General features: G+C 42.6%; 1 protein-coding gene across 2 annotated transcripts in view; it reads right to left on the bottom strand.

Moving 5' to 3' along the window:
- LOC148540641 (uncharacterized protein C17orf113-like) overlaps window positions 1–27266 on the bottom strand; it is a 365515-nt gene that overhangs the window by 216169 nt on the left and 122080 nt on the right. Inside the window, exon 2 of one of the 2 annotated variants that reach the window (XM_088442471.1) lies at window positions 10748–10990. In XM_088442471.1, coding sequence (XP_088298597.1) covers window positions 10748–10988 — 241 coding nt within the window. In that variant the 5' untranslated portion in view covers window positions 10989–10990. Of the gene's footprint in view, window positions 1–10747; window positions 10991–27266 lie in introns of those variants that run through there. The other variant, XM_088442470.1, reaches the window with a different exon arrangement.

The following is a 27266-nucleotide window of genomic DNA, read 5'->3' as shown; positions in this document are numbered from 1 at the left end:
CATGCGCACGACGGAGCTCCCTCCATCGTGCACATGCGCACTAGGGCACCATCAACCCACTTGCGAGCACTCGGCGCTCGCGAGCGGGTCTGAATCAGGCCCTTAGTCTCTTCCTCAAAGCCCGATTGCGTCATACACACAGAAGAATCAGTGCAGGCTTTCCTTAATCTTAAGGATAGTCTGACAAAAGCAACTGCATTGGGAATACCTGATTATGAAAAACCTTTTGATTTGTATTGTATGGAAGCCGATGGTTGTGCTGCAGGTGTCCTCACACAAAAACATGGTGATGCCAGTAGGCCCGTAGCATACTACAGTGCCCAATTGGACACTGTGGCAATATCACTGCCAACGTGTTTAAGAAGTGTGGCAGCAATGGCTCTATTGGTGAGTAAAAGTGAGGACGTAGTATTGGGCCATGATATGATTGTCTATACTCCCCACGCTGTATCTGCTCTGCTGAACTGTCCAAACCAGACATGTTTCTTCAGCTAGATTTACCAAATGGGAACTAGCTCTAATTGCACCTGCAAACATCACTGTTAAACGATGCAATACGCTGAATCCAGCAACGTATTTACGTACAACATGATGTACAAAGGGTGGAAGGAGACGAGTTGCTGGCGGGAAGTGAGTTCAGCGGACATAATGATACACATGATTGTATGGAATATCTGAATCAGACCGTTACTGCTAGACCTGACATACGTGACACACACCTTTAGAGAATGTGGATGTGACATTTTACACGGATGGGAGTTGTCATAGACAAACAGACACAGGTTATTTATGTACAGGTTATGCTGTTGTAAATGACACAAACATCATAGAAGCTGAACCCCTTGGTCCTCCTCACTCAGCCCAGGTGGCAGAGTTAGTAGCCATAAAAAGAGCGTGTGAACTGGCAGCAGGCAAATCTGCTAACATTTACACCGACTCTAGGTATGCATTCGGAGTGGTACACGATTTTGGAGCTCTATGGCGTCTGAGAAATTTTATGACAGCAGCAGGCACACCAGTTGCACACTCCAGACATATAAAACAATTATTAAAAAAAATCCAACTGCCCAAAACGGTGGCAGTAATTAAGTGTAAAGCCCATACATGTGAGGATGATCCGGAGTCACTGGGCAACAACAGAGCAGATGAAGCAGCAAAATGGGCAGCAGGGTTAAAAATGAACATACCAACGGAACAAATTATGTCTTTTCAAACAATTGATATGCTGAAATGAATTGAGATGCAAAATTTGTGTTCAATCCAGGAAAAGTCAGTCTGGAAGTCCAAGGGATGTGGGCAAGAGTCTTCCGGGCTCTGGAGGGATGGACAAGGTAAGCCAGTAGCCCCCAAGGCATATTACCCCAGCCTGGCTGAGGCAGCACACGGTCTGACTCATCTGGGAAAGCAAGGTATGTGCAAATTGGTGAGAGCATACTGGTGTGCACCGGGTTTTTCTTCACAAGCAGAAAAGAGAGCAATGTCCTGTCTGATCTGCTTGAGGAAGAACATAGGGAAAGCGATCCCTACCGAACCATCCCACATTCCACCGACTGACGGACCTTTTCAGGTAATACAAATTGATTTCATCCAATTACTACCCTGCAGGAATCTCAAGTATGTATTAGTGTGCACTGACATGTTTTCCAATTCGGTTGAGGCCTACCCAGCGGCCACTAATACTGCTGCGTTTACTGTCAAGAAAATTGTACAGGAGTTTGTATGCAGATATGGTATCCCTAAAATTATCGAGAGTGACAGGGGTACTCATTTCACAGGTGATGTTTTTCAAAATATGTGTAAACTGATGGGTATTAATAGTCGACTTCACACACCTTACCGACCGCAGGCCAGCGCCAAGGTAGAGAGGACGAACGGGACTATTAAAAATAAGTTAAGTAAAATCATGGCAGAGACGGGACTTGGATGGCCAGAAGCATTACCGTTGGTCCTACATAATATAAGGACCACTCCTAGACCCCCTCTAAATCTATCCCCCTTTGAAACACTGTATGATAGACATCCTCATTTGATTATAAGTCCACAGGAAGACTTGTAGGGTAACAACGAGGTAACTGTAAGGTATCTTATATCAATGAGTAAACAGTTAAAACAGCAACAGCAGAAACTGAAATTGTTGTCCCATGATATGCCTGAAACTAACTGTCATGATGTTGAACCTGGAGAATATGTTATGATCAGAAATTTCTTGCGTTCAGGTTGTTTGACTGATCAGTGGGACGGCCCGTACCAGGTGTTGCTGACAAGTACCACATCCTTGAAGGTGGTTGAGAGAGATACCTGGGTCCATTCCACTCACTGCAAAAAGGTCAACCAACTGGTGGAGAAACAAGGCAGAGACAAGGCTGATAACGTGGACCTGTCGATCGCAAGCTTGTTCCGGAAGGATTAAAAGGTTGTAGTGAGATACCTGAACTAAAAGAAATTTGCATGTCTTTGTTGTGGCAATGGACTGGCCTGCTGTGTTCATTTTCATACTCTCTTACAGAGTTTTCACCATTCTGGTTGGTTCGGGAATGTCCGGTTTCTGTGACGGGGGACCGATAGAGGAGATGGTAGCTGTTGGCAGTTCTGATGGAGTGGAGTCAGAAGGAGGAGTGGTATGCCAATCAGGGGAGTGTCTGACCAATCTTAGTACTGTTATTGTTAAGAGCGCTATCATTCCGGATATTCGGGGAAGGTGTGGAGGTTTATCGTCTGAAGATTCCTGTATTTGTGAGCTTTGTGGGTCCCTAGTTGATGAGAACTGTATCCAACGGTGCCAGCCTAAATATAACCCATACTGGGGTGGGTATCCTTTAGAGGATTATCATAGCATGGTAGGCAAAGTATTAAACCAGACTGATTGTTGGGTGTGCTCACTCGTGCCACAGGGTTAACATAATATAGGGTTGGTGCCATTTCCGATGAATATTACAGAAATTTTAGAATTGCAAAAAGGGAAAATGCTGGATGGAAAATTCCTCTCATCCAAACCACCTCATTTCAAACTCTACCAATTCCAAGTAGATAGATCACTTTTGTTCTTAAACATAGCCAACCCCAATAAACCAGGGAGTTGGGAAGTGACGGGGAATAATCAGAAGATGACCTTCTCACTGAGAGCTGATAATGAGTCTATGAATCATGATCTGTTACGCTCAATTAGATCTAATGGGAAATATTTTAGGTATCGGTATACATTGAGTTCCACCAAATAAATTATTGGTAAGGTACCAGATGGATATTGTGCTAAGATAATACACCAGAAACTTGCATGTACCAGATGGAATAACCTGAGATAGGATTATTTGCAAGGGAAATGTGTTTAATGATAATGATGCATACTATTCCTTATGCTGAATTGATATATAATATCACCGAGATGTATGATGACACCTTCAGGTATACAGGTAGGGAATTGCAAACGTACAAGAAAGAACTGGTGCAACACAGGCTAATGTTAAATTATTTAACCGCTGTCACTGGAGGGTACTGCGTAACTTTGGCCACCTAATTTGGAGTGAAGTGTTGCACCTATGTCACCAATGATACCAGCGACCCCAAGGAGGTGATAAACCGGAAGATGGATGAAATTCTGCAGCTAAAATGGGAATTTCAGAAGAACCATAATGCTTCAGTGGCTGAAGTAGAGGAGAAGGTAGAGGAATGGGTCTCATGGTTGAACCAAGCAAAGTGGTTCTCAGGTCTAGGGGAATGGGCCCAGGAAATGATCGCAAGCATAGGTAAACTCCTGATCCTTATACTGGTTGTCATCATAGTAATTGGCATATGTGTCCGGTGTGTTCCTATTGTGGTGAAGTGTGGAAAATGTAAAGATAAGGTAAAGCGAAAGAACGAAATTATGATGGTGGTCCGTAATGACAATATGAATACTGAGGTAAATATAGAACTGCATTACAACCCGGAACTAGGTAATACCATCTAATAATGTATTATATTTAGACGTGCACAAAATGTATTGTTAAAAATTTTATTTTAAAAACACCTCAAGTAATGTAAGTCCCTATTCCCCCTCAAGACTACCTTTATAGGATTGATGCATCCCCACATCACTCCCATGATCTTCCAAGATCCGCGGTATGCGTATAATGGTAGTTTTATGTCCCCTCCCAGAGACACATTATTGATGGATTAAGAACCACCTTGTGCCATCCCATAATAACATTAAATAGTATATCAAAATGTAAGCCTAAATTAATTTTAAAATCAGATTATGATAGCATGTTGTTCGCTATCAAACGGTGGACTGTCGAAGCTGGATAATTGGCTGGGACAAGATCAGCTTAAAATTAGATCAAAACGACGCCATCTTGTGAATGGCCGCAAGACATCTTGAAAATGAGATCTGCGAGACGCCATTTTGCGAATGGCCGCTCAGCGCCATTTTAGCTAAACTCACACTTAAGTACATATGGCGATGCTATTATTATCATGCGATCGCATGTTTTACCATACACACATTAATATACACAGTTGTGCTGTTAACATGTCGCACATTAGCGAATGTATAATATCCCACATGCGAACGCTGTTTATTAGCTTCATGCGCACGCATCCGCCCCAAGTTAACTAGCGTCTTTTCCCAAACCGCTAATACTTACACACTGCACATTCACGTAAAAGGTTCCATAGCTTCAAAGTATAAGATTTGTTTTATCCATTTGTTACTAATACTGTGAAATAAAGGCTATTTGGTATCTAAGGTTTAATACATGATAAGTAAACAGTGTTTGGTGTTGTATGATCTGCACTTTCTCAACAGCTTTCCGGTATCATCGGTGTGAAGATCGCAACATGCATTCTCAACTTATTGGACCGTAGAGAGTTAATTTTACAAAGTACATTTTGGTGCTTTAACAGCTTAGGTTTGCATGAGGCGGGAAAACGGAGACAAAAGGCTGTCGGAGGCTGGTCTGTGTCCATTTGAATCGACCTGTTAAATGTCCTGTAACAGAAGCACTGTGATGGAGAACCAATGGGATCGCAACAAGCCTCTCTATTGTATAGTCTATTTCTGTAAGGGTATATATATGTGTGTTCTGACCCCAGTTTTCAGTCTTCATGCTGATGCTGTTGATGGAGGTTTCTTGTTGATGCCAGAATCTGGTCCCAGAGCGCGTGCGTATGTTTAACTGTACTTTGGGTCTGTATAATTTCTTTGCGCTAAATTGTATTTAGATCACAGCGTGTAACTATCCGTACTTTGCTTAAATAATACCTTGTGCGTTGGAAACACATTTTCTCAAAGTCTGAGGGTATTTATTTACTGTATGACTGCGTACGCAAATAGCGTCAATTTTAGAAGGTATAGGCAGATTTTAGAAGGTATAGGCAAGTTTTAGAAGGTATAGGCAGGAGCATATAGAGCTTTAAATTCAGTATCCTTAGGGAAGTAAGCTGGGAGTTGGTTAGGTGTGTGCTATGAGGGGGACTATGAGTGTTGTGAGGGGACCAATGAATGCTGCAAGGGGGCAGTGAGAGCTTAGAGGGAGTGTGTGTGCTGTAAGGGGTTCAGTGTAGTACGGAGGGAACTAAAATAGTAGAATAGAATATAGCGATAGTAAAAATATGGAAATTTCCAAAATATGGAGTACTTTAAATACCAAACAAATCTAGCTATATTTAAAGGGGTCAAACATGTTAATATGGGTGCAGATCAGACAAGCATTTTTTGAATAGACACATTATAAGGCAGCACAGACAGCGTAATGGTTAGCATTACTGCATCACAGAACTGAGGTCGTGGGTTTGATTGCCAATATGGCCATGTGTGGAGTTTGTATATTCTCCATGTGCTTGTGTGGGCTTCCTCCGGGTGCTCCGGTTTCCTCCCACACTCCAAAAATATACTGGTAGGTTAATTGGCCCACAACAAAAATTATTCCTAGTGTGTAAGTATGTGCGTGTACATGTGGTAGGGAATATAGATTGTAAGCCCCACTGTGGCAGGGACTGATGTGAATGTGTGTGTGTTATATAAATAACTGGTAATAAATAAATAGAAGGCAGCTAGTCATATATTACTGTGGGATGACTTCTGATTCTTCTACATAGTGTAGTCTTGTGTGTGTCTTGATACGAACAGTAATATGCCCCTTATATTGTATATTTAGGGACATTGTTTAGCACAACATCTGGCAGGTATGTGCTCGTTGTCATTTCAGGAGATTCCAAATTTCATTTTTGTTGCATTGATTACACTTTGGGGTTTATGTACTGTTGGGTTGTTACACCTGGCATTTCTGATCGAGTCTATGCTTGAAATTTAAAAGGGCAATGCTTTCACTAGCAAAACACGGCTAGTAAAATCATTGCCCTTTTAAAGTTCCGGCATCAACACAATCAGAAGCACCTGGTTTTACAAGCTGAAATTTTGTAAATAAACCCCTATATGTGTCACAAATAGTGTAATAAATGCAACACAAATTAAATCTTCTGTAGCCATAGTTTTTCTTTTGCGTATTGGTAGTGTGGGGCCCAAAGCATATATTTGCATCTGGGACCATTTGCCATCATCCGCCACTGACTAAAACTGGTCACACACATGGCGATTTTTTCCACGATTTGGACGATTTCGACGGATAGTGACAACAAATTGTGTAAAATATTGTCAAATCGTGAAGTTCTACTCCTGATCGCGATGCTGATGCGCATCCCCGCTCGTTGTACCTTGCATCTTCACATCTGGCGTGCTGTAGGCCAGATTTGCCAATCAGGGACGCGATTTGATTCAAATCATAAGGTTTCTTTTTACTCACGATGTATCTCACGATTCATCGTACTTTGGGGAATTTGACTGACAGGACCCTGTACACGCCCAATCGACATCTTGTGCAGCATCGTGGATAGAAGTAGAAGGAAGCACGATAGAGCCTGCACAGTGAAGTCTGGATTACAGCAGTTTGGTGAGTATTTGGTACTGTATTTAATGCAACCCCACCGCCCACCAATGTGTGCCAGCCACTTCTAAATGCATGGCCCAGCCACTGCCCGCTATGCGCTCTGAAAAAGGCCCACAATCCCAAATTTGAGTGAAGTAATACTTTATTAAACAGAGCTTCATGTTTACACTGAACATTGTATTTTATCGTTATGGTTCTTATATGAAAATTGCAATGGTGTGATTTAGTGCTCCTTTACAAAACACAAGGAAGCAACTATTTTCAGCACCAATATAAGTATGTGTCCTGATAGTATATAGATAATACTCTTTAGCCCACCCAAAATCTCTAACTCATAAGAATTATTTTCTTGTATCTTAAACTCCTGATGAACCAAAATGAAAAGTGAAAGGTGGAAAACGATCATACAGCCCAAATGTAATAGGCTGTGATTTGCAGGTATTGGAGCAATTTCAATGAGATAGCAGCTAGATTTAAAGCTGGAATTGGTTTGAAGGCAAAATCAGGTTGGCTTTAATTTAAAAGTAATTGCAGCTTTAAATTTAACAGCTATCTCGCCAGTGCCTGCAAATTGTGGGCTAATACCTTTTGGTGCTGTAGTTTACCATGACCTAAAATTACAGTATGGAGTGAATTTTATGCCCTGAGCAAATTTTAAATCACGTGAATATCCTGAGTTTACATTTCCAAATGATAGGAGCCATAAAGATAAACCTGTTTATAGTGGGTAAGTAATACAGTTGATAATGCCTGTAGAAGTCAGCCTCTGCAAGGATACTGGTATTGAAAACATTATAGAGATATAAAATCTAACTAAACAAAGCAGCTAAAGGAGACAAGGGGAGGTCACATGCACACTGGGAACTTTTGCTGACCACAGCAACGTTTGTGTCTATCTATGAATGTTCTGACATCTGATCATTTTCAGAATGATCGCTTATGCATACAACTGCAAAACACAGTGATTTTTTTCATTTGCCAGTTCAGCACATATGCCATTAAATCGCTCGTCTTGAAAAAGATAAATACTATAGCGATTTTACATCAGTTGATATTATTTTAATATAGTAGTTAAACATATACACAGTAATTTCACATTCTTGCATAGGCATTGTTTATGCACAAAAAGCCATTCCACCCTATACACTGGAAGCCCACTGGCAAGATATGTCGCTTCAAGGGTTCTACTCTTATGTTACAACTCCTCTTCCCTTTTTACATTGAAAACCTTGAGCTGTGCAACCCGAGAAATCAAGGACCACCATAGATCTGCCTTTAAGGTATCCCAAACCAATGGGGGAGAATTGGAGACCGGATTATTAGCAAAAAACTCGCCAAAATTTCAGAAGCCACCCCGATCTGTGTCAACCAAAAGGGTTTAGTCTCCAAAAGGAGGCACCCCTAAGGAAATAAAAATTAAAGTCAACAGAGGGGAGTGGTCCGAAACCCACCTAGACAAATTATTTAGACAGACTGCAGGAAGTAAAGAGTTAGGGTTATATCAATTGTAGAATATTGCCACTCTCTGACAATTGTATTCCAAGGGTCCTTTGGTTCTGGTCAAATGGAGGATAGCATCCCGGTCCCTCTAGGGGAGAATCTTAGCAACAAATGTCCATGGCGGAGCACCAGATGGAAGAGGATGAGTAGGGATGTGATGTGCACCTTCAACAGCAAACTGTGGGGTAAAAGAGTCTTTTCCACACCAGGATTCCAGAAAGTGCTCAGGATTAGTACCCTCAGCATTCTCAGGTAAACCCACGAAATGGACATTACTGCAGTCGAATCTCCCCTGAATATCAGTTAACTTCTGAGACTCCAGGGAAGTGAGATGACCAGGAACAGGAGTAGCAGAGTCCTCCAGAGTGGATATACGATTCTCTGTCTTGCTAATCCTATCCCGCAGCTTTAGCATGTCTTGACAAATTTGAGATCTGTCAATATGAAACTCTCAAACTTAGTTCGCCAGCCATTTCTCAGAACCATTAATGGCCTAAAGGAGTTACTCCAGAGTAACCAGAGGAGGTAAAGATTCCTCAGGAGATGAGTGCCCCAAATCAGAGGTGGCTGAAACCTCCATCGCAGTGGGGACAGGATCCAGGATGCAGCGGGGCAACTTGTCCAGCCTGGCGGCCGCCAAGACTTGCGACCTCCATCTCATGAGCTTCGCATAACAGTATAAGTATAATCTAGAAATCTACTGTCCAGAAACAATGGCATAATCAGCAGGAGTTCAGGAAATAAAATGCACTAGTTTCAGGAGAACAGAAGACCACAGCAGGTGATGTGATTGTATTGCAGAATAGTACTGTGGAAGCCTGACAGTGCTGGCGAGTCAGAGAAAGCACAGACAACACAGGAACATAACAGGTAAGGCAAACTGCAGACCCCAGGAGCAGGCACAGAGATGAGCAGGTACCGCCATAGGAGCCTAAAGCCCCGCTGAGATCAGAAGCTTATGGGCGGAATCTAAAATGGCCGCTGTACACCGGAGCTCCGGGGAGACAGGCAGCGACGCAAAGTCTCCGGGGCAGGATCCCACTGACAGCCGCAGGCACCAGGAGGCCAGTAGCAGATGCCAGCAGTCCACTGGGTGCCCGGAGGAGGTGAAAGTAGGTCTCCAGCGGCAACAGAAGTTGACAGGATGTTTAGGCAGGATAGCATGGAGACATTCGCCTCACTCCATGCCAAGTTAGTACCTCAGGGTACTTGCCAAATTCAGAAACAGACATATGACATTTAGCAAGGAATAGACATTAGTGCTCTGCAAACAATTCAGTAAAATTACAAGTAAACTCAGGGTGCTTGCGTTGCCTCATCAGAGATAAGAGAAACTTTAGTTAAGCACTGACCCCTGCATTCTGTAGTCTTATAACTGCCTTGCCACAAGTACGCAAAGTGATACACTTGCTGAGAGAGACTGCAGTGAGGACAGACTCCTCCATTCTGCAGTCACATAACTGTACTGCCACAAATACTATATATAAAGTGACATCCTGGATGAGATTTTAGTGATCCACTTTAGTGAGGTACAGACTCCCCCATTCTGCAGGCACATAACTGTATTGCCACAAATACGCAAAGTGATACCCTTAAAAATAAACTTTAGTATGCTATATAGGGGCATATGTATCAAAGCTTGATGTGAGATAAAATTGTGAGATATATATCCCCAACCAATCAGCTTCTAACTTACATTTTGCAGGCTGTGTTTAAGAAATTATAATGGAGCCGATTGGTTGGTGATATATACTTCACAATTTTATCTCACATCAAGCTTTTATACATATGCCCCATGTGTATTAAAATCAACTAGAGAACTAGACTGTTGCAGAGTGCTGCATAGTTTGACTGTACATGCTGTAACACAAATGGAAGTAATATGAGGTGTCATAATTCAGGGCAGGAGGATCATAGGTGAGAGATTTGTATTGCAGCTACCGTAAAAAAATATTTTGTGGTGGGCATGGTGATCCTGCCCATAAAGTTGAAGTTAATTATCACCTTCTACAAGTTTGAAAGAACAGAGCTGGACAAAACCTGATCTGCACTGTGTGCAACAACTCCATTCTCTAATCAACAAACTGATCACAATATACAATAACAAAATCAACATAACTAAATGTATTGAACACACTTATTAAAAAAGAAATTCATACCAACTCATTTATCAAATGTATCTTTTGACTTTACATTATACATTGCATGTGCCTTATTATGCTAATAATGAGAAACAGTAAATAATGTATTATTATCCTACTCATAATGAGTACAACACCACCACTTGTTATAACAAAAATCTGGTATAATGAATCTAGCCTTACCATGGGAAGTCACACTCCTGCCCTTGTTGAACTGCTTTAGTCGTTTTTGATGTGATTTGCCGTTGTAATGTACTTGAGCTTGGACTGCAGAGTTGAGCTGAATGTTACAGACCTCGCACAGAGTTGGCAGAGTCTTTTCCTGCTTGGACTGCAGTTTTATTCTTGGGCTGTACTCATTCTCACACAGAGGAATGGCAAGTAGGGAGTCTGTGGAGTACGCAGGACTCACCGGGCGCTTCATGGCTGCACACAAGAATAGAAGAAAGGGTTTATTTATTACATTCTGCACAGCAATATAAAACATACATTTGTTGACCAATAGTGCTATAAAATGACTTTTCCAATTAATTATCTGAATAAGATCTCTGTGGATCTATCTGCAATAACACTGTAGGGTGTTATTAGAGTGAATTCGTTAGCACAGCAGGGAATGAATATAATCTATGGCTCTGGTTTCTTTGCAGTCACAAACAGTTTGGAAAACAGAAAGAAAAAGAACAATAATACAAAGTAGTGTATAATAGTCCAGACTGCACAGTCTTTATATTTTCCATGTGTGTATAATAGCATTAGGCCTAGGTCTGTCATGTATAAGCCTGTTTCCAGATCAGTTCTCAAGTTTCACATTTTGTTTGCAACGGGATCATGGGAGACATCTTGTCCACTGTAACATTTAATAACCTGCTGTTAAAATTAACATAATTTTACCAAATAAATAATCTGTCTTCAAAGGATATTCATGAGAATACAGGTGCTACTGACTTCACTGAGGCAACAAATGGGTCTATAGATATCAATGAGGCAGCATCAGGATCTATGGACATCAATGTGGCAGCATATGGATCTATGGACATAAATTAAGCAATATATGGATCTATGGACATCATTGTGGCAGCATACGGCTCTAGGGACATTAATATGGCAGCATATGGGTCTATGGACATAAATTAGGCAGCATATGAATCTATAAAAATAAATAAGGCAGCATATGGGTCTATGGACATCAATGAGGCAGCATAAGAGTCTATAGACATTACTGAGGCAGTGTATGGATTTATGGATATAATTAAAGTAGCGTATGCATTTATGGACATTTCTGAGGCAGCATATTGACCTATGGATATCACTGAGGCAGCGTATGGATTAAATGACATCAATGAGGCAATGTATGGATCTACTGTATGGACATCCATGAGGCAGCTTATGAACATCACATAGAGCCTATGGATCTGGAGACCTCGATGATGCTGCATATGAATCTACGTACATCTCTGAGGCAACATGTGGATCAATTGGACATCAATGAGGTAGTGGGTGTGTCATGTGCTGGACCCTCCAGTATACATAATGGGGTCCAGTGTGCTATCTCACTGCCAAGTTTCTACAATGCGCTGCCAGTTCTTCCTGATCCTGTGGGCCACTTTCTTCTTTGGCACGAGTGCATGCCTGCTATTTAAAGTCAGACTCACATGACCAAAATAGTCTATGTAGAAGGATATTTAAACCACAAAATAAGCTGCCAATGCGCAGTGTACATAGGTGGCAATGATCCCATGCACAAACTGGCTTTACAACATGGGTAAGATCAGATGTCGTCATCGTCATCCCCAAGAGAGTGTGCATCTTCCTCTTCTTCACACAATATTAATTTGTCCCCGCTGGAATCCACCATTACAGACACTTCTGTATTTTTTTTTACTTAATTGCTGGTAAAGGTCTTCCTCGTAGAATTTGTAATTCATTTTGATGAACATCATCTTTTCCACATTTTGGGGAAGTAACCTCCCACGCCGATCACTGACAAGGTTCCCGGCTGCGCTGAAAACTCTTTCAGAGTACACACTAGAGGGTGGGCAACTTAAGTAAAGCAAAGCCAGTTTGTATAAGGGACTCCAACTTGCCTCTTTTTCCTGCCAGTAGTGAAACGGACTGTGTGACATGCCTATTTGGATGCTATCCCTAAAATAATCATCCACCTTTCTCTGAATGGTGACCGTATCAAAGTCACGGTAGACATGTCACTCATTGTAGACAGTTCTTTCAGACCCAACCAGATGTCATTAGGTTTTGCTGACTGATCTGCATCACCACCAGCAGTGGGTCTCTTAGGAAAATTTAATTTTTTCCTGGCAGCCACAGAAACGGAAGGAGGAGATGCTGCCGTGTCATGTGCCGCTTGAGCTGACAATTTTTTCACCACCAGCTCTTTGCATCTTTTCAGATTTATGTCCATCGGAAAGAAAGACACTAAGTATGACTTAAACTTAGGATCAAGTAGGGTCGCCAAAATATAGTTTTCTGACTTCAAGAGAATTACGACCCTTGGATCCTGGCGAAGTGAATGAAGGGTTTGATCTACAAGTCTGACATACTTAGCGGAATCACTCCGTTTCACCTCCTCCTTCAGTTTCTCCAGCTGCTTTTGCAAAAGTCTGATTAGGGGAATGGCCTGACTCAAGCTGGCAGTGTCTGAACTAACTTCACATGTGGCAAGTTCAAAGGGTTTGAGAACCTTGCACAACACAGAAATGATTCTCCGCTGCGCTTGACTAAGGTGCATTCCCGCTCCTTTCCCTATGTCATAGGCCGTAGTGTAGCCTTGGATGGCCTTTTTCTGCTCCTCCATCCGCTGAAGCATATAGAGGGTAGAATTCTACCTAGTTACTACCTCTTGCTTCAGCTGATGGCAGGGCAAATTCAACAGTACTTGCTGGTGCTGCAATCTTTGACACACAGTTGCTGAATGGTAAAATGTCCCGAAATCTTTCGGGCCACCGAGAGCATCTCCTGCACGCCCCTGTCATTTTAAAAAAAATGTTGCACCACCAAATTAATTGTGTGAGCAAAACATGGGATGTGTTCGAATTTGCCCACATGTAATGCTTGCACAATATTGCTGGCATTGTCAGAAATCACACATCCCGAGGAGAGTCCAAGAGGGGTAAGTCATTTTGCAATGATTTTGTTGAGTTTTTCTAAGAGGTTCTCAGCGGTATGCCTCTTAGTGAAACCGGTGATACATAGAGTAACCTGCCTCTGAATGAGCTGGCATTTGTTAGATGCTGCTGTTTGCACTGTTGGAGGCAATACACCTACCCAGTGGGCTGTCACAGTCATATAATCTTTAGTTTGCCCTGTCCCACTTGTCCACAAATCTGTGGTTAAGTGGACAGTGGGCACAACGGCATTTCGGAGAACATTAATAAGGTTTTTTTTAATGTCCTTGTACAGATTGGGAATTTCTATTCTAGAGAAGTGGAATCTAGAAGGGACATGGTAGCGGGGACACAGGACCTCAATTGTCTAAAACCCACTGCATTAATGGCAGATTCTGGATGCACATCTGATACCAGCATAGCTGTTATGGCATCAGTAATCCGCTGTGCAACTGGGTGTCTGCTGTCATACTTGCTCCCCAATGCAAAGGATTGTTTGACAGTCAATTGTTTGGTTAAACTACTAAAAGTAGTCTTCTTCCTGGTTCCCTTCTGGGATGAAGATCCACTCACAGCAGCAGATGTAGCACTCAAAGATCCTTTTGAGGAACCACTGATAGGAGAGGAGTCAGTACTTATTAAATTGGATGCAGGACTACTTATGATCATGATGAGGATGTTGATAATATGATGATGCAGGTATTGGTGGTGGAGATTGCAGGCGCTTGGATCCAGATAGAAGGGAGCAGCTAGGTGACACTGGACTGATTGTTATTAGGTTTTTGTAGCCAAAGTTTCTGTGTTTGAAATACCATTTTCAATTTGATGTATGCGCTGCAAGTGACGTAACAGGGAGGAGGTTCCTAGATGGATCCTTACCTCTACTTACTGTTACTTGGCAACAGTTACAAATAGCTTGGCAAAGGTTGTCTGGATTTGGGTGGAAATAATTCCACACATGAGAAGTGTATTTTTTGGTCCTTTGCCCAGACATTGCAACAATGGGATTTTTCCCACCATGGGCAACAACTGATGCCCGATTTACAGATTTTGCACAAACATCCTCGGCATCAACATCCTCATCCTCACCATCCTTTTTGTTATCGCCAACTACATAAATATCCTCTGCATCCTCCTGGTGCAATTCCACAGAAGCATCCTCGATTTTTACGTCAGCATGTTGACTTGTGTTACTCATCCCCACATTTGCAGAGGGCACACAAATGGTGGAAGGAGGATCCTCTTCAAGTACAGATATTCCTCACTTAACAACCTACTCGTTTAACAACCGTTCAGACTTACGACCAGCACTCTGACCAGCTGGAACCCATAGTACAATGACTAAAATGTTATTCTGAAGATTTTTTTTTTTTTATAACTTTAATTGTACTGTAAAGTATGTAAGAGTTATGCAAAGTAAAACAGTTACAATATCAAGTTTGAGTTTCCTTTAGACCTTTTCTTTATTCAGAATACATAAAAATGATTACCTCCTGGTCTCTCGTTTAGTGACCAATTCGTTTAATGACCTAGTCGTAGAATCGGAACTCTGTCATTAAGTGAGGAATGTCTATACAGTATTAGAAAGGTCAGACTCACACATGGCAACCGCGGACACACTTGGACTCTCCTAGGGGATCTGTGACTTTTCAGAGCACACAGTTGGTTCCGGTGTCTTACTCATCTTAACAATTTTAATTTTTTTATACCTCTCCAACAAGCAGAAGGGCTCAAATCATCACAACTAGAACCACCAGTCATAAATATAGGCCAAAGCCTTATCCTTTCCTTGTCACTGTGTGTAGTGATTGGCATATTGCCAATTTTTTGTTTCTCTAAAGCGAACTTAGCTTTAGATTTTTATTCTTTAACAGGGTAAAAGTTGATTTTACATGGCCCTGGGGCATCGGCCTTCATAGAGGACGTTGACGGCCTTGCATCGTCTTGTTGCCAGCAGCTACAAGACTGGTATGTGGTTCCTGCTCTCCTGTCATGTGACTGTCCTCCATACTCACTGCTGTCTTGCAGCAGTGTCACCAAGCAATTATAGCGCAGCTAAATTGCGGCTATCGCACATAACACACACACACAAAAAATATGTTTTTAGAACTGGGGAAGAGCACCCCTGAACAAGGCAGCAGCCCCTTGATAAATGACACAGGCAGCACCCCTGCGCAGCTACGTTGTTGATAAGTGTGGCTGACGTGCGCACACACAGACAGAAATAAAACCTTCTTTTATTTTTTTCACACTGAGGGTGAAGAGCACCCCTGATGGACAGAGCACCCCCTGGACAACACAGCAGCACCCGTTTATGGATTGCGGTGACACAGGAGCCACTGAAGCCCCCCTCTTCTGTCTGCAGCATAGCTCCTATAGACAGCACAGCCCAACCAGCTCCTATGGACTAAAGCCAGCCAGCCCCTATAGACATTAAGCAGCCAGCCCCTATGACAAGTGACAACAGCAGCCAACCCCTATGCACAGCAACAGCACAGCACAGCCACTATGGACAACAAGAGCACAGCCCCTCCCTTGTTTCCTCTTCACTCTCCACAGCCGGAATGAAAACGGCAGCGAGCGCGGGGAACCTTTTATACAATCCAGAACCCGAGAATTCGACAGCGGGATGATAACGTTTTGCCTCGCTTTGAGATCAGAGTCAGGTAGGAAAACCCAAACCGGTCTTCGATATGACTCGGCTCTGCAAAATTCGAGTGGGTTTGGTTCTCTGAGAACAGAACCCGCTCATCTCTACTAAACAGCTCGCTGAATTGAATAGCTCCAGGACTAACTTTCCAGCGCTATTCAACTCCCGTTGACGCGCTGAATTGAATCGGCCCCATTGTTTGCAGAAAAAAAACAAATGCCTTTGCTCCCAAAGAGTTTCTTTCACAGCTTTTCACTGATATATTTCTGTGTTTCGCTGATATAAATTTGTGTTTTGTACTTATTTCAAGTTTTAAAAGCAAGTCATTTGATGTACTGTTTAAATAAAGTAAAAACAAACAAGTAAACTTAAAATATGTTGTGTCTTTTAAGTTCAATAAGTAATAGTAGAATAACTGTTGTCTGGCTGTATAAACCCTTCATTTGAGAAAGTGGTCTATTACTGTAAGGGAGTAGAGCTTTTGACTATATTGCACTGTGCTGCAATGTATACAAGTGCTATATGTTTTGACACGGGCAGGTAAGTGTCATCATTTGTTGGGGTAATACTGCCTACTTTGAGGTATGTTTTTGCTTAGTTTCATAATCAGTTTGAAGGTTGACATGAATAATGTGTTGTAGAAATGATAAAGCCATGTCAATAAGCATTCAGTGTCCTGTGCTATGATGAGTATATAGGTTTTTTACATATTTGAGAAGGTGTTAGTTATTTTGTCGCATCAGCAGTGGTCCCTGGTGAATACTGATCTGCACACTATAATAAAAAGTAGTGTTCCAATGTGGGGTTACCTCTAGGACTTTGTACCATATTTACCAAACGGCGAATAGCCCTATCACTAGTTAGCTCTTACCAATTCAGGTCAACCGCCCTCACAATATTATATATATATTATATTATATATTATCTCAATAACGGATTTTTTTCTTATCATGGTGATGGGGCTTCTCAATGATAAATAGGCTAGATCCATACACAGTAAGTTAGAGATCGTTACTTTGGGAGGGGAAAAAGCAGCTGCTGGAATCTCATGTGTTTTCATATATCTGTGTGTAACACCTTGACAGCTCTAGGGATCCACCCTATGGCTGATATTCAGTTCTTCACTGCTAAGATATCTGATATTAATAGTAATGTTTTATCATTTCTTTTGTACAACTATAGAAATATAACTGTTCTGAGTAACATTGTTTAACGGTTAAAAATAAAAAAATGTTTTGGGCTTTGCTGAAACCATGCAATTTGTACAAATTATGCAATACCTCAAATATGTCACAAGATGGCATACACATGTTAAAACTCAGCTCTTTACCATGCCTACTGTATTGCAATTACTGCATGCTAACAAAAATAGTAAGACGACTGAGGGGTCTATTTATGAAGGTGAGAAAGTCTGTTCTCTTGCGGTTTCACCCGAGAACGGTCTATTCTCACCTTCTCTCACAGTTTATGAAAAGGTTAAAACCACAGAAGTCTCGCCGATTTAGCACTGCTTAACTCTATTGATGAAGTGACAAAAAGCTATCCTTGACACTGGATGACATCTTAGGAATATGTGAAGCCGGAAAAGCTTTGCTTCATCCATACTGGGTTAGATTAATGTGTGCATGTAGGCCTACAGGCCACGCATGTACATTCTGCAGTGATCCTTCGCCAGCATCGTTAGGCTGCCAGTGAAGTAGAGAAAACCCTTGTAGAAGTGCAGGTGTTTCTCCAGGGCTCTAAATGAAACTCCAGATTAATAAATTGTGGTGCTACTAAAATCTACATCACTTCGATAAGTGGCCATACAATTTTCTAGTTACTGCCAATTGTATATAGATAGACCTCTTACCTCTTCTAATTCATGGTTGTTAATTAAAAATGTGCTGATAATAACATTTTTACACATTTTTTTTTTTTTTTTGGGGGGGGTATCTTGCTAAAGTTCTTATTGACATGTTGTAGTTCGTTGATAAGTGACAATGCAGTATCTAGAATTACAAAATTTGTAACCATGGCTGTACTTTAGTAGAGATGTTCGAATAAGGATAAAATACCAGAGGGAAATAACACAGTAACAGGTAGAAATAATGTATAATCCATGGTTTAGACAATGCAATAGAGAGTGGTTTAATAAACATGCACTGAATGCCAGCCAGACAAATGACTGTCTGAAAAGTCAGTATTGCTTAATTGGTGACAGGTTTATCCTTCAGCAAGATGCACTGGACAGAAAGTTCTCTTCTAAATACTTGTTAGCACCTGAATCACAGCCCAACTTAGATTAGACCTTTTATTTTCCAGCCCTGCCAAGTCTTTGATAGGCAGATATTTACAGAATTATATCCCACCAGACAACCATCAGACACAGAGCGGAGTCTGTTAATATAAGGCTTTATTAAGTTACATGGTGTAGGATAGCCTTCCAGTGCAGATGGCAAGTGGATAATGGTATACCTAACCCAGTATCAGTGTATCCTCAAGTTATGTTCTAGTGTTATTAGTGGGAATATAATATGGTACACTGCCAGCGCCAGCCTGACATGGAAGGAAATCCCGATCGTGCGAAAGGTAAGTATTTCCTAACCGAATCTACCCTCTAACCCTAACCCTCCTTTAGGGTGCCTAACCCTAATCCCCCCTCTAAGTGCCTAAACCTAAGCACCCCTTTCCCCGTCATCTAAACCTAAGGGCCTAATTCAGACCCGCTCGTGAGCGCAGGACGCTCGCAAGCGGGTCGATGGTGCCCTAATGCGCATGCGCACGACGGAGGGAGCTCCATCGTGCGCATGCGCGAGACCCGGGGAGTGACGGGGAAGCCGTCGCTCCGGGTCTCGCACCAAAGGGGGCGTGCTGTCGATGGTGACTGACAGCACGCCCCCTTTGGTGGGCGTGCCGGGGCGTGGCTGCCAGACGGAGGCGTTCCCATGGGAACGCCTACCGTCTGGGTCCGGCCCCACTGACATCAGTAGTGATGTCAGTGGGAGTGATTTTGGCTCTGATGGTCGCGATGGTCTTGACCATCGCGACCATCATCATGAACGCTCGCATAGGCTGTGGGTGGTCACCCACAGCTATGCGAGCGGCCAGGAGACCGCTCCATTTTTAGGTAGGAGGGCCCTGATTCAGAGCGAGCGCTCTGGTCAGAGCGTCCGGCTCTGAATCAGGCCCTAAGTCCTCTGGGGGGTGCCTAACCCCAAGTTCCCCCCGGGGGTGCCCAACCCTAAACCTCCCTCCCCCTAGCCTCAACCTAATGTCCAGGGGGGGGGTGCCTAACCCTAAGTCCCCCCCCCGGAACCCAAAACCTAACCCTCCCCCCCCCGCGCGGCTGTCCGCGTTTGGCGCCCGGCATCTCTTCGATCGGGATGCCGGGCGCTGGTCTCCCTGCGTAGGTTAATTAACCATCACCGGGATTCTGTAGTGGAGATGCCGGCGGTCGGCAAAGTGACTGCCGGCATCATAAACGCCTACCTTATTGGTGTATATCAGCCATATTCCCTTACTGCAAATCACAGTTTCACATTATTGTGATTTACAAATAAGAGATGATTATATTCAGGTGATTAAAATTAACATTAAAGGGTCTCTCCTTCTATATAACAGTCACAGTTTTCCTGTAGTTAAAAAAAAAAAAAGTGTGACTGCATGATTTGGAGGTGTGACCAAACCCAATGTATGGCATAGCTAACCAAATTAGGGGAGTAGCCTAAATTACCCTGATTGTAGAATTATTGATGTTGAGAGTGATGTACCTTGGTTGTGTGCTTTGTTAAATGCTGTGTGTAAAACACATAAGTTATCAGCATATGGCTTTCCAACTAAACAACATATTTTGGCATGTAGTCAGGATCCAGGCAGTGACCAACCCGCCGGTCACAATACCGGCAGCAGAATCCCAATGGTGAGTATTAGGATTATGTTGCGGTAGGGGGCGGTTAGGGCTAGGCTGCTGACAGGGGCGCCGAGAGGGGGGGAGGGAGCGGGTATTGTTTACCGCTCCCCCCTCCCTTCTCTCTCCCACACAGCAGCTCAGCACACAGCAGTTTCCTATGCCTGTGGGGGGGAGCGATCACACTGATCGCTCCCCCCCACGGCTTTGCGCCGGGCTAAGGGGCTCACAGGGGGTGTGGTCACTCCTCCCGTAATTAGGCCATGCCCCCTCTGTACCTGGGCCCAGCAGAGCTCTCTACAGCCCTGGCTGCTGAAGGGGATAGTTACGGTTAGGCTACCAAAGGGGATGGTTAGGGTTAGAATACTCACTAAAATTCATCAGGATTTTGACCATCAGGATTCCGCTGCCGGTATTTTGACCATCGGGATGGTCACCACCAGGAATAGCATACCCAACCCCATATTTCAGGACCCACATATGTGTTTAAGAAGTCCATAAGCCTAACTATTATTTTTATTTTAATCCCTTGCACAGGTGTGCTCTCCTAGGACACTAGGGGCGAGACACTACTCTATATGGGGATATAGCCAATTAATGACACCATTGCCCCATCCACAAACAGTCGTACCAGGAAGTGTTAGCACTGACTGGACCACTGGAGTTTGGAACATACCTTGTCGGCATCAAATTCTTTGCCAGACATTATAAGCCTGAAACAGCTACCTGGTGGTAGGTTGTTAATAAAGGGGACTAGATAGCTACATCCACAACCTTTGACTGTGCAGTGCTTACATTCAAACTTGGGAACCATTGGTTGTCAGGGGAGAGCATCTCCTAAACTGTGGTATGTCTAATACAAGAGATTACTGCAGACTACAGACTACTACGCCTTTAAAGCAGGGATGTGCAGTCATGGTAGGCAGAGCCTCGACTGTCATACTCCTGAGATTTTATATAAAAATTATTAGAAAAATACAAAGAAGATATTTATAACTTCTAAACATCTTCTTTGTTTATTGTAATTATTTTTATAGTTAACACTCACCGGCTCTGTGGAGCTCCCTGGGACTGCAGGGAGACAAGAGATGAGGCAGCAACAGCTCAGCATCGCTTCTGTATAGTCAGACACTGCTAGCAGAGCTGGGGGTGGGGCCACACCACAGACAGTAAGCTGCACATAAAGAGAGCTAATAGAGGCATGCCTCTGAGTATGGGGGGCATGCCTTGAGCACTGATGTACATTTTGGATGTGTCATGTGACCAGGACGTACACTGCAGTGTTTAGAGACCGGAGCTCAGTCAGCAACAGCAAGAGAAGACACAGTGATGCAGGTAGGAGAATCAATGTACACTGAAGCTTAGTATAGTGAGGGGAGAGTTACAGTGAGTAGGGGGTGAGACAGGCTCCCAACACTCACACCCCATCACCATGTGTGCCTCCCCAGCCATTGACCTCACTACAAGCTTTACACAGCTGATATATCTCAAATAATTTGAATTATCCCACAAGTAGGTGATCACATAAATTGGATCATGTTATTACCATCAGTTTTAAGCCAGGTACATTACTATAATATATATTATACAATATATTGTCCTGACGGGGATCGGCAGATGGGACGATGCAACAAAAAAAGCCATGCTGATAAATTTAGCATGGAATTATATATTGTACATAGGATTGTGTAGTGTGTACGGTTGGTGTGAAATATAGTTCCATAACATTGTGCCATGGCTGGGTACACAGATCGTATAGTGTGTACCCAGCTTTAGATATCACTGGCCTGCCTCCAACACTCACCAGGTTACTAATTGCTGGACTTCTCAATTAGAATCCCCAACAGAACCCAGCTGGGCTCAGCCTCAGGATAGAGATGACATGACTCTCTCAGGTGTTACCACTAACTTCCAGCACCTATGACTTATGTGGTGAATCACCCAACAACCAGTCACTATATAAAGCTACTTAGAGCATTTGTACAGTGCCTGAGTATCAGTATCGTATTTTCTTAGATGCTCCTGTTTTAGAACTATACTCTCTAGTATAGTTTTCTGCCAGTGTTGTTTAAACTCCGGTTTTTGGTTTCCTCGACAGTAGCACATCCACACCTGCATTTCCATCTGCGGTGTTTCCAAGCAGAGCCTCATACCAGCTAAGTACTCTGTTGCTTGTGTGGTGGGAACCGACTATATTGGGTCGTGACCTGGGATCTCACTGAGTAAAGTCCAGTGGGGGTCATAAACTCTGTGCCAGGGTATTTGGTTGCGCCAGTTCCACCTGTTTGCATTTATTATATGTGTGTGTATACTCTGATGCACTTGCTTTCTGTTTTAAGCTCCAGAATTATTGCAATATACTTTGTATACCCTATTGCATGCTACGCACTGTACAAAAAGTACCAGCATAGACGTGTCCTGCTACATCTTTGCCGATCGCGCTACAAACTTGCGCATGCATCGCGCCACATGTTTACCTGCAGCAGTATACGCTACGCTGTGTCGCGCACTGTGATCGCACCATGCATTCCTATGGCAGTATGGGTGCAAACGCTGTGCGCGTATCCGCTTGCGGGCACATGCCTCGCGCCATGCACGGTTTGATTTGCTGCATATGCAGCAAAGATGTAGCAGGACACATCTGTACATGCCGCATGCTGTCCAGAGAGTGCCAACATCTCTGTATACCCTATTGCAAGCTGAGCGCTGTACAAACAGTACCAACACATCCGTGTACTGCTCATTCCAGCACCTTGCACCTGTCACAACCCGTGCAGTTCCTCCTTCCTGCCTGGGATGTCGCTCTCTGCTCTGGTGCTTCTAGCACATTCAGCTAATGCAACAAACTGCTGAGATACAGACCAGAGTGTGCTAAAAGCACCAGAGCATAGAGCAACACCCCAGGCAGGAAAGAGTAACTGCATGGGTTGTGACTGGTGCAGGATGCTAGAATGAACACTATCCGTGTACTTTGTTGCGCACTAAGTGCTGTTCAATCAGTACCAACACCTCTGTGTACCTTATTGCTGCAATGAGCTGTACAAACAGTGCCACCGCATCAGGGTACCTTGTGGCACACTAACAAAATCCCACACTTTGAGTACTCAGCTGTACCTTTGGTATTTGTGCCTACTGTGTTAAAAATCTCAGGGTAGTCCATGGCTACCACCTCTCGGAGTATCGCACCAATACCTCTGTCGGTGTGTTTCTCTATAGAAGCAAAATCCCAAGGCTTCACAAATCAGGATTAATCCATCAGTCAAGACATCATTTCTGCCAATGGCAGCACTAGCTAATGTCACTTTTTTTTTTCAACAGCAAAATAAAACATATCAGTAAAATATAGCATGCTACACGCAGCATTAAGTTATACTAATCATATACAACAAAAATAACTTTGTATATGTATTATTCCCTATTAATCAGACCACTTTGATTCTAGAGCTCCAATTTAATATTTCTTAAACATTTGTTGCATTACATACATACAGGAAATGAAGGTGAGCAATGTGCAAATATGTGCTGTAACCCATAATAATCAGATTCTGTCATCTTCTTGTAAAGTTCTCACAATGAAAGCAGAAGCCCGGTTATAGTAGATTTTGCTACATACACAGCAGTCAGGACAAGTTGTTCAGAAAGTTTGGCAAGTTTTGCTTTCAGCCTTACATGTCTACTGTATACCTTTTTTGTCAATGAGGTTTTTAATTTGGTAATGAAAATGTGTCCATAGGTTTTAAAGAGGAATTTAACCTTAACAAAACTTACGGGCATCTATTCATTCACTGACTGCAAATACATTTATACGATAATAAAAAATGTTTTTACCCTGTCTAATTAAAAAAAAAAAACCAGTATAAATAAAATCTAGAAATACAATAAGATGTATACAATACATTTTGCTGTCATGTTATTCAAGGATTTATATCCATGAATAATGATGTGGCACAGAATGTGGAAAATATGTTAATATACACTGAGCAAATAATGAGTAAATACTGCTGTTCTTGGTTTTAAATAAATGTTAGACAGTAAAATTAAATATTATAACATATCAATTTTGTTTAGACTTGGCTTGAATGCTCTATCTATCTATCTATCTATCTATCTATCTATCTATCTATCTCAGCATCTGTACAGTGGAAGAAAGCTGTAAGGAGAAAGATCCCTACCTTCACACTCCGGTCCCTTCCCCGTTGCTTGCTCCTGAGCTCCCCCTTGCTCTCAACTACTCTTTGTGATAGAGGAAGGCTGAGATGGAGGAATCTGAGGCATGCAGTACTCAGCACAGTTATCATACAAGTCTTGTTATGTGGAGGAAATAAATCAGCTGTTCTAATGCCACACCAATATTTTATTATCATGTCTTCTGACGAAGTACTGTGTCAGAGGACAGCTGTAGGTGCGACTATTAAGGCAGACGGGTGACATGTGCCAATTGGCACTGTTTATAGTGTAGGTGTCTGCCAAGTCATGCCACTGGGTAAGAGACATCAGGCAGCAAAGGGGATTAGGGTTTTCAAACTACTACAGTGCAAACATAGCACTTTACCCCTTGTATGCTGATAGTATAAAGTGCAGGCAACTGGGAATAAAATGCATACATGAAATGGTCCCATGAATACACCTAGCCCACAGACTTCTTACCTGAAGCATTATTTATTACCTTTTACCCCCCACTGTTGTTAGACAAATACAATAATTCATTATTTGCTCAGTAGCTCCAAATTATTTTTATTTTTCTCATTTACTGAAAATCTTATATTGTACAAGGATACAGAAAATATATATGAAAAAAACCTAAAGTATACAGATAATAGATTCTACTCTGGTATTGCAACTTTAGTTACATCATATTATGCTTATGGTATGAGGGAGCATGCTAGGCATTACATGCCACCTAATGGGCTGTAGATAATGAAGGTTCCCATGGCCATACTGAGCCTCCACATACTCCTTTTATGACTGATCACCAACTGATAACAATATAAAAAAGAGGCCTTAACAAAACTGATTTGTCTATTACAGCCCTTACAATAAAAGCAGAAATCTACAGGTACCTATGCACTAGGATTCATAAGTGACACACAATGAGCCTTATACAGAATTGAAAGTAAATTGAGCGCACTTTGCTTCGGAGAAGCGTACACGGAAAAATGCGTAAATACACCCGTATGCAGTGTTGTATGCATCTACTTTTGCACGTGGTTTGCTACTAGTCATCATCAGAGTGCTCTTACACCTAACCCTATGCTAGGTGCAAAAGAAACGCCTCCAAGCCAACGTATTATCACTTACATCTAAGTCATAGCCTGCAGTTGAAATATGCCATTAATGAAAGTTGTTTACACGAGAACGCTGTTACATTCTAGTTACACCTTTTCGGTCTTAATTATAGATGCAAATTAAATGCATAGGACTGTGCATCGCTTGAACTTGTGTGAGCAGGACCAAAACATTGAGCCGGTTGCGAGCGCTCAGCGCTTGCGACCAACTCTGAATGAGGTCCTCAATTCTGTATCATCCGCAATGTGTTTAAATTCATGGGTCAGCTAATGTGATTGAGAAAGTGCTAAAAGCTTTTTCCTATAATAGTGCCACCTTTCAAATATGTATTGATAAATACCTGCAGAATCAATTTATCTAAGTTAGTTAAGCTTATTTTTTTTCCCTTTGCAGATCACTTACATTAGAATTACTTTGAGGGTAATTGTTAAAATTAGCTTATTTTAGAATTGACTAACGAAAAACCAGCCATAAAATATTTCCAACTGCATTTACAATAAAAGGGACACTACCCTTTACCCAGCCATTCAGTAATTCCAGGCAGCTTGCCGGGCATATTGGTGGTGGGCAGACTTAGCTATCAGGTGATTTGTAAAATAATATTAGAATAAGCTCCTGGAAAGTACCCTAAGTACATGGTATATAATTACTGGTATAATAAAGCAGTTATTTTTGATATGTACATTTCCTTCAAAGTGCCCAAGATTTATGTAATGACAAATGACTGACGAAAGCTCCAGCTGTGAGTGTGTTGAAGTTTATGCTCTGCCTCCTGAGTGCTTCATGTCCTGCTCTGGGACTATTTACAATTGGCCAGAGTATTTATAGCTGTGATCTTATTTATAAAGCATTTATTTCTCTGTAAGCTTGCCTAATAAGCTGTAAATAATGAATGAGATACTACTTAATAAATTAGATTGGACTTAGTTTCTGTGCAGTCACAGATCATAAATAGGCCCCCATGTGAGGTATATCTCGTATTTGTACGTTTAGGTCTGCAATTAAACCAAGTGAAGAGCTGAGATGATGCATTTCCAATGCCATTACACCTTAATTTATGGATTATGATATTGTAGGCAATTATCATTTTAAAAGGTAGAATGCCAAACACAGGGGCGTTTTAAGAGAGGAGGGGGCCCATCTGCAGACTCAGTGCGGGCCTCCTCCTCTCTCTAGCGGTGACACTGACGACCGCGGCCAGCGGGTGCAGCAGTAGACTCTGGCTTAGTGCCAGAATCTACTGCGCATGCGCGGGTCTCCGAGAAAATGGTGACGGAAGTACAGCACATGCGCGAGTCGTCTGGAAAATGGCCGCTGCACTGCAACACCGGCCAGGCGCTGTAGAGCAGCACTCTGAAGACAACGAACAGGTAAGTATAAATAGTATATGGGTGCAGGGTGTGCGGTGTGGACCCCTTGGACCCAGGGGCCCATGTGCTTCGAATACCCTGCACCCATAATAGATACACCCCTGGCTAGACATATTAAGAGCATGCAGCTCAAGGCTATGGGCCTGATTCAGAGTTATGCACAAGCCTGATGGTTTATGTACAACTCAAATGTTGGATCTGTGCTGCACATATCTGTGCCTGCGATGACGGTCGCAGTGCCCCCTAAGCCCCTGGGGGTGGGGAAGTGGTAGCGATGGCATGCATCCCAGAAAATGGGGGCGTGTCTGGGCATGCCAAGGCCAGTGGATGCGTCCTTGGATGTAGCTTCACTTGCCTCGGCAGTGTGAAATATACGCATACGTGCCTA

Source organism: Taudactylus pleione, unplaced genomic scaffold, assembly GCF_031769625.1.
Source record: "Taudactylus pleione unplaced genomic scaffold, aTauple2 ptg000018l, whole genome shotgun sequence".
NCBI lineage: Eukaryota > Metazoa > Chordata > Amphibia > Anura > Myobatrachidae > Taudactylus > Taudactylus pleione.
This window is presented reverse-complemented; position numbering and strand designations above follow the sequence as displayed.